This window comes from Chiloscyllium punctatum, chromosome 17 (assembly GCF_047496795.1).
Source record: "Chiloscyllium punctatum isolate Juve2018m chromosome 17, sChiPun1.3, whole genome shotgun sequence".
Lineage (NCBI taxonomy): Eukaryota > Metazoa > Chordata > Chondrichthyes > Orectolobiformes > Hemiscylliidae > Chiloscyllium > Chiloscyllium punctatum.
Window position 1 is genome coordinate 102580772 of NC_092755.1, and position 13496 is coordinate 102594267.

The 13496-nt window shown below is 41.7% G+C and overlaps 1 protein-coding gene across 3 annotated transcripts in view; it reads right to left on the reverse strand.

Annotated features, from left to right (window-relative positions):
- LOC140488190 (rasGAP-activating-like protein 1) overlaps positions 1-13496 on the reverse strand; it is a 271904-nt gene that overhangs the window by 51287 nt on the left and 207121 nt on the right. For all 3 annotated transcript variants that reach the window (XM_072588080.1, XM_072588079.1, XM_072588078.1), the window contains one exon: positions 5968-6080. In XM_072588080.1, coding sequence (XP_072444181.1) covers positions 5968-6080 — 113 coding nt within the window. The remainder of the gene's footprint in view (positions 1-5967; positions 6081-13496) is intronic.

Sequence of the window (13496 nt, forward strand, 5' to 3'; positions counted from 1 at the left end):
TGTTTGCAAAATCGTTATTTGTCAGATGTCAGACTATTTGCAAGATACATAAATGGACAATTCCCTAGGTGCCAGCAATTCTTTGCTACCTTATTCAAACATAAGAGCATGTGAATTAGAAGCAGGAGTCAGCCATTTGGCCCCTCCAGCCTGCTCTGCCATTCAATAAAATTATGGCTGATCAGTTTCACTTACCAGTTCAGCCCCAGTGACCTTTGACTCCTTTGTTAGCCAAGAATCTATTGTAATGACCATAGGGATGCCAAGCCCAACCAAATCAACCCCACTATCACTGGATTTGCAACACAGTGATGTAAGTCAGTCCATTACTCACAAAATTGCTCAACTGTTCCAACCCAATCTTTACAAATAACAGATCTTGGGCACTAAGTTTATAACTTAAACAAAAATTGCTAATTTATCATTAATAATGTAATTTAAGAATGCAGATGAACAACCAAGTAATCTATTAATGTTTATCTATGATTGAAGTCCCCTTCTTCCTTGAATATAAACCCCCATTCACATACAGACAAACAGGCAGTCACAGGGATAAGTTAAAAAACAAAATAAAAGAATCATAATTTGCCAGTTTGATAACTGTTTCAAGAATGAATTCCATGCCTTCATAAAATCCTTTGATAATGGGTTGTATTACAGGCATATAGGCCTGCATATCTTGTTTGATTCTTCAGTCACCAGTCAATGCAAACAGTTTCTGTAGACCTCTGGAGACCTTTTACTTATTTCTTACAGACTGTGTTTCTGCTCTCAGAATTTTCCACAAGGCAATAATTAGAGGGACCAAAACAAAAAAACAACTTCCCAGTTCAGCAGCTTCAAAGGCAAAACTACCTCTTCTCCAAAAACCCAGTCACAGCAAGCTCACTCTTTGTTTTTATCTTTCTTTTTCAATGTTCTCTGTGATTGACTGTCCTTCCTTGATTGACTGATTCAACATTCAATCCCATGCTGATGTTGAGCATCACAACACCACAGTGCCGAAACATCTACAGCATGCTTCGAGCAGTAATTAACCTTCATTACCTTTCCAGGCCAGTTCCCAACAGCAAACATCAGTCTTTTGTTCCCTTTTTAAAACAAGCTGATTTTCAAAGTTCAATTCTCAACTGTAACTCACAGTTCCAAACCAAAAATGAGGAAAGTAAAATAAAAACAATGGTGGTTTCGACACTACCAACGTATAAATCTATAGATGGGATGGTCAGATGGACTGAATGGTGTTAAATGAAATTTAATCTCGAAAAATGTGAGGTAATGCATTTTGGGATGACTAACTAGACAAAAGAGTATACTTTGAAAGTAGAGTTGAGGATTATCAGATCAGCCATGAGCACATTGAATGGTACAGCAGACCTGATGGGCTGAATGGCCATTTGATACTATGTCTATGGTCTTTTCAATGAAGGTGGAGCTGGGTATCATCGGTGTACACGTAGAATTTGACACTGCGATTTCAGATTATGTCTGAGATAGGCAACTTGTGGATGAAAAATAATGGACGATCCTGGATGAATGTTTCCCTATTAGCTTTTAGTTTATGTCAGTTAATCCTGCACAATCTAGAAAATGAGCATGGTCCTTTCAGGTCACTATTCACCTTTTTGTTGCCCTTCATGATTCCTGTCTCCTACTGTTATGCTTCTTCCTTTTGTCTCATTTCTTCCTCTGGGTTCCACTTAATGGAGACAAGGTTCAAATTCTCTAAAAGTAACAGGGGAAACCTGCCACTCCTGAAGTGGATCTATCACTGATGACCAGAATGTCCACATGGTTAAAAAGTTTGACCCTTTTGTATAATATGAGAGACTGTATTATACATATTGGGCCCAGAGTTCCACGACTGAAACAACAGATAGATTGAGTGCTGTTCTGCCCAATTTTACCTAGGATTAAAGACAAAGAGTACCAGGATTTGCAGGAGTTCCAGAATTCCAGAAAGTAACTTAGCACCTACAAAGAGTCAGTTGGGTTGACAGGGACAAGATAGGCCAAATGGCCCATTTCTGCAATGTGCCATTTCTACAGTTTATGGCTATAAATGAAAAACTTAAAATTAGTTTGGTGTGGACAGGGGGTGCATGAATGCTCTTCTGAGATCCACAATTAGGTTACTGCCATCCTTGAAGCCACTGTCAATCATTCCATTCTTCTGCCCTTCAATTCCTGCCCCAAGCTTGGAACTGGCCAGGATGGTGGCCCCTAATATTGCTTAGCTCAGCAGTTGTTGCCATGGTAGCAAGACCCTGGCCTTCCCTTGGCACCATCTGTTCAGGCACATAAATGGTTAAAATAGAGTCCCTCAAATTGCCAGTTCTCTTCACAGATACAGATAATTAAGGTCTTTTACCTTCCTTTCTCTCGTTTTGGATTTTTAGCATCTATCATCATATTTGCTTCCTATTTTTACTCTGTACGTTAAAAATTGATATTTCATCCATATACAATATAAGTGGTGATATGCATATCAAATTCTGTGAGAAGGTCAGGGGAAGCCTACACTTAAAATCAAAATATTAAGCAACTATTCAGCATTCAAAGATATATTTCAAATCCAAACAATCAAATTGGAATGTTGCAGGTATTTAAACTGCATCACTGTGGAAAAGAGAAACTTGAATTTACGTCAAATTCAATATTAGCATGTAACTTAGCAACTGCAAAGAGTTAGTTGTACATAGTTAAATGATTACCTACTGAACAGTTTTGTTAGCTGCACCCAAAAAATTCTATTCTTAGAGTAATTAACTCGTAACATGTTATGTCTTCTAAGGAAGACCTTTGTTTGAATAAAATGCACTTTTTAAAAATGTATCCTTAAGTCAGACATGGAGACCACTGCAATTCGTAACTCGACAAAACATTGGTAAAATTGTGCGTCATGAGTTATTTATGTTGATTATTAAGTTCATGTGGAAGTAATAGGCTTAACTACAGGATATTTGTGAAGCTGCACAGTTAAATGTCATTTACCCAGCTTCACAAGACAAATACATTTTGTGGCAACAGGAGTTTACAAAGATTTCTGTCACTAAAGTGCTCACCATTTAACATCAGTAACCTAGAAACTATTTTATTTTATCTCTGAATGACTTTGTGCATTTATATGTCATTTCAAATGTTTCAAAACATACTCAACAATGATTAATTTAATAGTGGAACAACCTAGATCCAACATGTATGTTTGTTGGGACATTGCTAAATTGGTCATTCCCACTTTCAAAATAGGCATTAGACAGCTTATAAATGTAAATGAGAAATCAAACACTTGTTTCAATTCCTCATCAAATATGATTGAGCAAAGTTTGGTCACTGGCAGGACTGGAGTGGATATTGGGATTTTATATAGAAATATTGACTGACTAACAGATATCCCAATCTCGATCGGACACAATAACCAACATCTTCAAGAGAGGACGGGAAGGAGAGAATAGATTAAAGAAGTGAGTAAGGGACTGAGACTCATTATGGTGATCATACTATGAAACTCAGGAGTGATAGGTAATAGGCAAACAATTTTATTTTATCCACTTAATATTAACATTTAACTCAAAATTATTCTAGTGTGTTCTGAAGATGATTAGGGGGTTAGATAGGGTTGACAGTGAGAACCTTTTTCCACGTATGGAGTCAGCGATTACAAGGGGGCATAGCTTTAAATTAAGGGGGGGTAGATATAGGACTGATGTTAGGGGTAGGTTCTTCACTCAGCGAGTCATAAGTTCATGGAATGCCCTGCCAGTAGTAGTAGTGGACTCTCCCTCTTTATGGGTATTTAAGCGGGCATTGGATAGGTATATGGAGGATAGTGGGTTAGTGTAGGTTAGGTGGGCTTTGATCGGCGCAACATCGAGGGCCGAAGGGCCTGTACTGCGCTGTATTCTTCTATGTTCTATGTTCTATGAAATGAATGATTAATGGCTAAATACAGGTGATATTGAAAGATTAACAATGGATATGGGAATTGTTCTCTAAGGGTGTAAATGCCTGAAGGGGTTAATGCTGAGGTGTGCCTTAAGCACCTCCTACTATGATAATATTATATCAGCAGAGTGAGGGAACAGTTGAGATGCTGAAACAGTAAGACCTACCATCCAGCAAGCCACATCTTGTTCAAGACAAACAACTTGTTTGATTCCCAAGTTTTTATCTCTCACATTATACCTAACAGGCCCTATGGATCCCTAATACGAAAAAGAACAGTGACAGCAAATCCACCTCGTGAGCAATGGTACAGAAACCTCATGTAACATGATGAGCAGCAATGAGGATTATTCTTACAGGAACTTGCTGCACCCTCCTAACATTACCAAGCTGATGCTGCAGCATTGTTTTGCTGCCACGCTGCATTTATTTTTCACAAAGCTCATTCCAACCAGTGCCAATTGATAATGTATTTCTAACTGGAAAATCTTCAACAATGCACATTCATTTTTCATGTCCACACAGCATTACATCTGTAGCTCACTTTGCGATGCAGAATAATGCCAACTGTGTGAGTTCAATTCCTGCATTCACTGAGGTTACAATGAAACACTTCCCTTCTCAACCTCTCCCCTCACCTGAGGCATAGTGACTCTCAGTCAAACCACCACCAGTTGTTTCTCTCTCTCATGAGCAAACAGCCCTATGGTCTGGTAGAACTATGGCGACTTTACATTTATCTTCAATCTTGTATTCTTCGCTCTGTTCTATTACCCTCTGCACTTTGTATGGAATGATCTGTACTGCATGCAAAACTGCTGCTGCCAAGATGCAAACCGAGGAAATATTACTGAGGAATTTCTCTGGCTATGGCATTTATGCAGGCTGCAGTGCAATCTAACCCAGTAAAAGATATATGTATCACTTCACCCCACCCTATTCTCTTTGGCCTTTATGTCCACCTATGATCTGCCTGTGCTCATTGCTGCACTGGAGCTGCACACTACCTTTCTTTACCTGTTTTCATCTGGACTTGGGAGCATAAAACAGAGCAATTACGTAGATTTGGCAACCTATGTCTTATATATATGACTTCTATTTCTTTAATGCATCTCGCTGTACCTCCCATTTCTTACACTGATATTCTTCTTGCCATTTGACCTTTTCCCTTCTCATTTTAATGTTTTGGTATGTGGAGATATGTGCCAAGATCTGATTGAATAGCAGAACAGAGATGGGTGTGTGTGTGCTCATTCTTGTGTAGAAAAAACAAACCATACCAAAACTATTCTTTATTGATATCTTTCTTGTTAAGCAGCTTGGATGTTTTGCTATATGAAATCTACAATACAAAGATATGTTCTGTTGTTGTGTTTGCATGCATATGCCTGCTGCCTTTAATATTGTTCTGTTCCTTTCTCATCATCTGATAATCTTCCAGATTTAACAAGAAACGTCAGCCCCTAAAATAATATTACTTGATGCAAATTTGCTCGCTGGGCTGGAAGATTCATTTTCAGACATGTTAGGACAAGCCAAACAAAGACACACATGAGAATTCCGAGAAGCATGATATTCTAACCAGAACTCTATCAACAAACACATTGACTTAGACCCTACTTACCACCCTCTGAGAGAAAGAACAGGAAATGACATCACAATAGGAAATTACATCACCAACCCAAGGGAACCCAAACACATAAATATAAGGCGGGTCACAAACACAAATGCTTCATTAGCGGCTCATTGAGGATGTTACCTAACATGGTGATGGAACATCTGAAAACGAACCTTCCAGAACTTCAACTTGAGTTACAAATCTTCTCAAAATTCACTAATATTACTTGATTTTCTGAGTATTTCCATTGTTTCTGTTTGAGTCCTAAAATTTGTAGTTTCTTTTAGGGCAAACTAGTGTCTTCAAGTACTTTAAAAAAGTTAATGGCTTTGGAGATCAAATGCAGGAGTCAGGAGAAAGATAAGCAGGTAGGTCGCAAGATCACAGCTATATAATATTCATACCTTGTTTTGTTAAGGTCAATTTTACAAGGGTCCAGTTCAATGTATTTCTTTTCATCAAAAATGCGGTTAATGACTTGCCTCAGCACCTCATGTAAATATGGCATCCCAACCAGCTGTAAGAAATGAGAACCATCATCCAAATCAGGCATGGCACGAAGGTGTTGTAACATGTAGAAGAGAAATCTACAGAAGGACCTCTCCCCATTATAGAAGAAGCAAACGTAACATTATCTTTTTTGACTTCCTGTTATAAAAGATGTTGTTTTTACTGTTTTCTTTCCCAATAGTTGCACGGTGATTCCAGTCAGTTTGTCCTATCACTTAAAAACAGAAGCTACAGTTTTTGTTGTGATTTTCCCTTGCAAGATGGAGTGACCCAAGAATTATCTATAATCTTCACCATATACAGGAATGCACCAACATACTCACTTCATCTTACCGGCTATAAATCTCAGATTATTCTTTAGTTTTTCATGAGATACTTGCTTTACTAAGAAAGCCATCATTTATTGCCGGTAAACTGACTAGTTTGCTGGGCCATTTCAGTGGGCAGTTGAGTCAACCACATTGCTCTGTGTTTGGAGTCACACCTATAAATAACATTAATCGATGAGATTTTAACAACAATTGATTTGTTTCATGGCCACCGTAACTGAGCATTATAATTCCAGGCTTACTATTGGAAGTTACATTCCACCAGCTGCTATTGTAAAATTTGAACTCATGGCCATACAGCATTAGTTTGCTCCTTTGGATTATCAGGCAGCTGAGATCACAGTGCCATCATCTCCTTGGTAACTATAAATGACTAAAATATTTAATTAAAATTAGGGTCAAGATGTGAAATATAATCCTTTTAGCCATATACTAGAATAAGAATATAAATAAATGTAATTAAAAATTGTGTGCTGATGACTCTTCATAAGGAATGTCTTAAATGTTGAAACAGAAAACTTCCTGCATCCAAATTTCAGTTTCCACACTCAGTATTAATATCTTTTTGTGCTTTAATCCACAAATCAGGGGATCAAATGTAAGTTTCCAGACAGGAACTTTAGTAATACGTTACACTGTTCTACTTTTAGCTGTTTTGAACTAACATTTCAGAAATTATTGTTTCTCTCTTTTTTTAACCAGAACAGACAGCAATGACTCATGCTTTTAATTAAGTTTTACTGTGGGGGGGCTTTGAAGGCATCTTCTAAACCGATGAACAATTGACTTGCCAGAATTAATTTAAACGTATTAGGCAACATCTATATATACACCACTGTAAAAATGCAAATCATTTCTCTCTCTCCCTCTATAGTAAATAGTCAGGAGAATTCATGGTCTGTTTCTCATCTATTTCCATTGTCACGCTTTCTTTCGCCACATGTCCTAGGGTGAGGCATGAACCTAAGTCTCTTAGATAAGAGGTAGGGGCGCTATTTAGCAAACCACAAGACCTCTTGTTATTGTGATTATTATTATCATCTAACACTTTTCCCAAGAAGAAAACATCCTAATGCTATTCTCAGAGGCACAAGTAAAGTCATTAATTGACATGAAACTGTTAAGATATATTTAGATCTGTATAGTTCCGCTCCATTTAAATATTGTTATGCATATTGATGAATATATAATAATATGACTATAATCTAATGCTGCCATTAAAAATGTAAATCCCAAGTGGGCCAGTAACTTGGTTTCCTCACATGAAAGTGACAAAAAAGGATAAACATTAGAGATGGTATTATGCCAGGGAGACCTAATATTACTGAGTATTCCTTTACCATGCAATTAGTCATTCCAAGGCCAAAACGTAGAGTTGTCTATACTGTTTGCATTTAGCATATTGTCACTATGTCCTGATCCAGTGTGTAATTGGGGAACTCTACGGATTTGCTCAAGACAGATGGAGTTTAATTTGGATAAATGCAAGGTATTGCATGTTGGTAATACAAACAAAGTAAGGACTTACAAAGTTAATGGCAGGGTCCTGCGGAGAGTTGTCTAACAGAAAAGACCCAGGACTTTAGAACATAGAACATAGAACAGTACAGCCCTTCAGCCCACTATGTTGTGCCGACCACTGATCCTCATGTATGCACCCTCAAATTTCTGTGACCACATGCATGTCCAGTAGACTCTTAAATGTCCCCAATGACCTTGCTTCCACAACTGCTGCTGGCAACGCATTCCATGCTCTCACAACACTCTGTGTAAAGAACCCGCCTCTGACATCCCCTCCACACTTTCCTCCAACCAGCTTAAAACTATGACCCCTCGTGTTAGTCATTTCTGCCCTGGGAAATAGTCTCTGGCTATCGACTCTATCTGTGCCTCTCATTGTCTTGTATACCTCAATTAAGTCCCCCTCCTCCTTTTCTTCATGAAAAAGTCCGAGCTCAGTCAACCTCTCTTCATAAGATAAGCCCTCCAGTCCAGGCAGCATCCTGGTAAACCTCCTCTGAACCCTCTCCAAAGCATCCACATCTTTCCTATAATAGGGCGACCAGAACTGGATGCAGTATTCCAAGTGCGGTCTAACCAAAGTTTTATAGAGCTGCAACAAGATCTCACTACTCTTAAACTCAATCCCTCTGCTAATGAAAGCCAAAACACCATATGCTTTCTTAACAACCCTGTCCACTTGAGTAGCCATTTTAAGGGATCTATGTACCTGCACACCAAGATCCCTCTGTTCCTCCACACTGCCAAGAATCCTATCCTTAATCCTGTCCTCAGCTTTCAAATTAGACCTTCCAAAATGCATCACCTTGCATTTATCCAGGTTGAACTCCATCTGCCACCTCTCAGCCCATCTCTGCATCCTGTCAATGTCCCACTGCAGCCTACAACAGCCCTCTATACTGTCAACGACACCTCCAACCTTTGTCATCTGCAAACTTGCTGACCCATCCTTCAATCCCCTCATCCAAGTCATTAATAAAAATTACAAACAGTAGAGGCCCAAGGACAGAGCCCTGTGGAACACCACTCACCACAGATTTCCAGGCAGAATATTTTCCTTTTACTACCATTCGCTGTCTTCTGTTGGCCAGCCAATTCTGTATCCAGACAGCTAAGTTCCCCTGTATCCCATTCCTCCTGACCTTCTGAATGAGCCGACCATGGGGAACCTTATCAAATGGTTCATAGTTCTTTGAAAATGGAGGGTCAAGTAGATAGGGTGGTGGAGAAGGCATTTGGTGTGCTTGCCTTCATTGGAGAGCACATTGAGTATAGGAGTTGAGACATCATGTTGCGGCTATACAGGACATTAGTGAGGCCACCTTTGGTGTACAGGACATTAGTGAGGCCACTACTGTGTGCAGTTCTGGCCTCCCTGTTATAGGAAGGATATTATTAAATTGGAAAGGGTGCAGAAAAAATTTGTAAGGATGTTACTGGGACTGGAAGATTTGGATAGCCTGGGACTTGTTACCCTGGAGCATAGGAAGTTAAAGGAAGATATTCTAGAGGTTTATAAAATCATGAGGGGCATCGATAAAGGGAATAGCAAAGGTCTTTTCCTAGGCTAGGGGTGTTCAAAACTAAAGGGCTTAATTTAAAAGTGAGAGGGAAAAGATTTAAAAGGGACTTGAAGGACAACTTTTTCACACAGAGTATAAGTGTGTAAATGGAATGAATTGCCAGAGGAAGTGGTAGATGCAGGTACAGTTACAACATTTAAAAGACATTTGGACAGGCACATGAATAGGAAATATGTAGAGGACTATGGGCCAAACGCAGGCAAATAAGATTAGTTTAGTTTGGGAAACCAGGTCGGCATGAACGAGTTGGACCCGAAGGGTCTGTTTCCATGCTGTATGGCTGAATGACTATAATAACAACCCTGAAATCTGTTCTTACGGTAAATACATAATGTTTCTCTTTCAGGATTAGTGGTGCTGGAAGAGCACAGCAGTTCAGGCAGCATCCAAGGAGCTTCGAAATCGACGTTTCGGGCAAAAGCCCTTCATCAGGAATAAAGGCAGTGAGCTGAAGCATGGAGAGATAAGCTAGAGGAGGGTGGGGGTGGGGAGAGAGTAGCATAGAGTACAATGGGTGAGTGGGGGAGGGGATGAAGGTGATAGGTCAAGGAGGAGAGGGTGGAGTTGATAGGTGGAAAAGAAGATAGGCAGGTAGGACAAGTCCAGACAAGTTATGGGGACAGTTACTGAGCTGGAAGTTTAGAACTAGGGTGAGGTGGGGGAAGGGGAAATGAGGAAACTGTTGAAGTCCACATTGATGCCCTGGGGTTGAAGTGTTCCGAGGCGGAAGATGAGGCGATCTTCCTCCAGGCGTCTGGTGGTGAGGGAGCGGCGGTGAAGGAGGCCCAGGACCTCCATGTCCTCGGCAGAGTGGGAGGGGGAGTTGAAATGTTGGGCCACGGGCGGTGTGGTTGATTGGTGCGGGTGTCTCGGAGATGTTCCCTAAAGCGCTCTGCTAGGAGGCGTCCAGTCTCCCCAATGTAGAGGAGACCGCATCGGGAGCAACGGATACAATAAATGATATTAGTGGATGTGCAAGTAAAACTTTGGATGTGGAAGGCTCCTTTAGGGCCTTGGATAGAGGTGAGGGAGGAGGTGTGGGTGCAGGTTTTACAGTTCCTGCAGTGGCTGGGGAAAGTGCAAGGATGGGAGGGTGGGTTGTTTGGGGGCGTGGACCTGACCAGATAGTCGCGGAGGGAACGGTCTTTGCGGAAGGCGGAAAGGGGTGGGGAGGGAAATATATTCCTGGTAGTGGGGTCTGTTTGGAGGTGGCGGAAATGTCAGCGGATGATTTGGTTTATGCGAAGGTTGGTAGGGTGGAAGGTGAGCACCAGGGGCGTTCTGTCCTTGTTACGGTTGGAGGGGTGGGGTCTGAGGGCGGAGGTGCAGGATGTAGACGAGATGCATTGGAGGGCATCTTTAACCACGTGGGAAGGGAAATTGTGGTCTCTAAACAAGGAGGCCATCTGGTGTGTTCTGTGGTGGGGCAGGCACTGAGGAAGCAAATGTTTCCAGCATCTGCAGTCATTGTTTTTACCATGTTTCTCTTTCAGTCATGTTGGGAGAAAATATGGCTTGAACATGTTAAGAGATTTTGAGATCTCATTCCTCACTTACATTTTTGAGAATTCTGCAGCATTAAAAGTATGGAACATATGTTTGTTCTCCTTCTGAGATTTATGGAAAACATTTATAAAGATCATGTGAAGTTGGAGATAAAACATTGACACTAGATGACACCTCCCCCCATCCACATAGTGTATAAAAGGGCAATGACAATTTGTTATCCCCAGTTTTGGTCCGACTCCTCCAGACTAATTTCATCTTTAATGAATCCACATTAAGATGGTGTGGAGGTGCAGGTGTTGGACTGGGGTGGATACAGGTATAGCCCAACCGGTTCATCTGAAACAACAAGCTTTCGGAGCAGTGCTCCTTTCTCAGGTGAAGTCTTCACCGAATGAAGGAGCAACACTCAGAAAGCTTGTGATTTCAAATAAACCTGTTGGTCTATAACCTGGTGTTGTGTGACTTCCAATAAATTAAGATGCAAATATGGAAATATTGTTCTTTTGGTGGCAGGATATAACCTACATAATGATTTTTGCATTGCAGTTACTGTATGGATATGTGCATCAGCCATTCTAATGGCTTAAATACAATTTGAAGAAAAGTGAGGGTTACCATAACATTGCAGGAAATCTGATAGCAGCCTCAGGTGTATATACATGTGCAGTCAATTACTGAAATCCGGTAAGATACCATGCGCTTGGGGCCCTCTTGTCATGTAATAGTAGAAGGGGAGGAAGCAGGCAGTGCAGGGATCCCCCGTGGTCGTTCCCCTCAACAATAAGTATACCACTTTGGATATTGTTGGGGGAGACGGCCTAGCAGGGTTAAGCTGCAGTGACCGGGTCTCTGGCATGAGGTCTGGCTCTGAGGCCCAGAAGGGAAAGGGGGAGAGGAGGAGAGCACTAGTTATAGGAGACTCTATAGTTAGAGGGACAGACAGGCGGTTCTGTGGACTCTCAGATGATTTGTTGCCTCCCGGGTGCCAGGGTCTGAGACGTCTCGGACCGTGTCTTCAGAATCCTTAAGGGGGAGGGTGTGCAGCCAGAATCGTGGTGCACATTGGCACCAACGACATAGGTAGGAAGAGGGGTGGGGAGGTCATTCAGGAGCTCAGGGAGTTAGGCTGGAAGCTAAAAGCTAGGACGGACAGAGTCGTCCTCTCTGGGGTTGTTGCTGGTGCCATGTGACAGTGAGGCAAGGAATAGGGAGGGAGTGCAGTTGAACACGTGGCTGCAAGGATGGTGTAGGAAGGAGGGCTTCAGGTATTTGGACAATTGGGTTGCATTCTGGGGAAGGTGGGACCTGTACAAGCAGGACAGGTTGCACCTGAACCAGAAGGGCACCAATATCCTGGGAGGTAGGTTTGCTAGCACTCTTCGGGGGGTTTAAACTAATTTGGCAGGGGGATGGGATCCGGACTTGTAGTCCAGCAAGTAGGTTAGCTGTTTTTCAGGATGTCCAAGAATGTAGGGAGGCTGTGGAGAAGGTAACACTGACAGGGAATACTTGCGGACACAGAGATGGGCTCAAGTATACTTCAACGCAAGGAGAATCAGAAATAAGGTGGGTGAACTTAAGGCGTGGATCAGTACCTGGGACTACGATGTTGTGGCCATCACTGAAACGTGGAAAGAAGAGGGACAGGAATTGTTGGAGGTTTCTGGTTACAGATGTTTCAGTAAGATGAGGGAGGGTGGTAAAAAAGGAGGGGGGTGGCGTTGCTAATTAGAAATGGTATAACGGCTGCAGAAAGGCAGTTCGAGGGGGATCTGCCTTTGGAGATAGTATGGGCTGAAGTCAGAAATAGGAAAGGAGCAGTCACCTTGTTGGGTGTTTATTATAGGCCCCCCAGTAGCAGCAGAGATGTGGAGAAACAGATTGGGAAACAGATTTTGGAAAGGTGCAGAAGCCACAGGGTAGTAGTCATGGGCGATTTCAACTTCCCAAATATTGATTGGAAGCTCTTTAGATCAAGTAGATTGGATGGGACGGTGTTTGTGTAGTGTGTCCAGGAAGCTTTTCTAACTCAGTATGTAGATTGTCCGACGAGAGGGGAGGCCATATTGGATTTGGTACTTGGTAACGAATTGGGGCAAGTGATGGGCTTGTTAGTGGGTGAGCATTTTGGTGATGGTGACCACAATTCTGTGACTTTCACCTTGGTTATGGAGAGATAGGTGCGTGCAACAGGGCAGGTTTTACAATTGAGGGAAGGATAAATACGATGCTGCAAGACAGGATCTGAGGAGCATAAATTGGGGGCATAGGCTGTCAGGGAAGGGTGTCGTTGAAATGTGGAACTTTTTCAAGGAACAGATACGATGTGTCCTTGATATGTATGTACCTGTCAGGCAGGAAAGAGATGGTCGTGTGAGGGAACCTTGGTTGACGGGGGAGGTTGAATGTCTTGTAAGGAGGAAGAAGGAGGCTTACATAAGGTTGAGGAAACAAGATTCAGACAGAGTATTGGAGGGATAC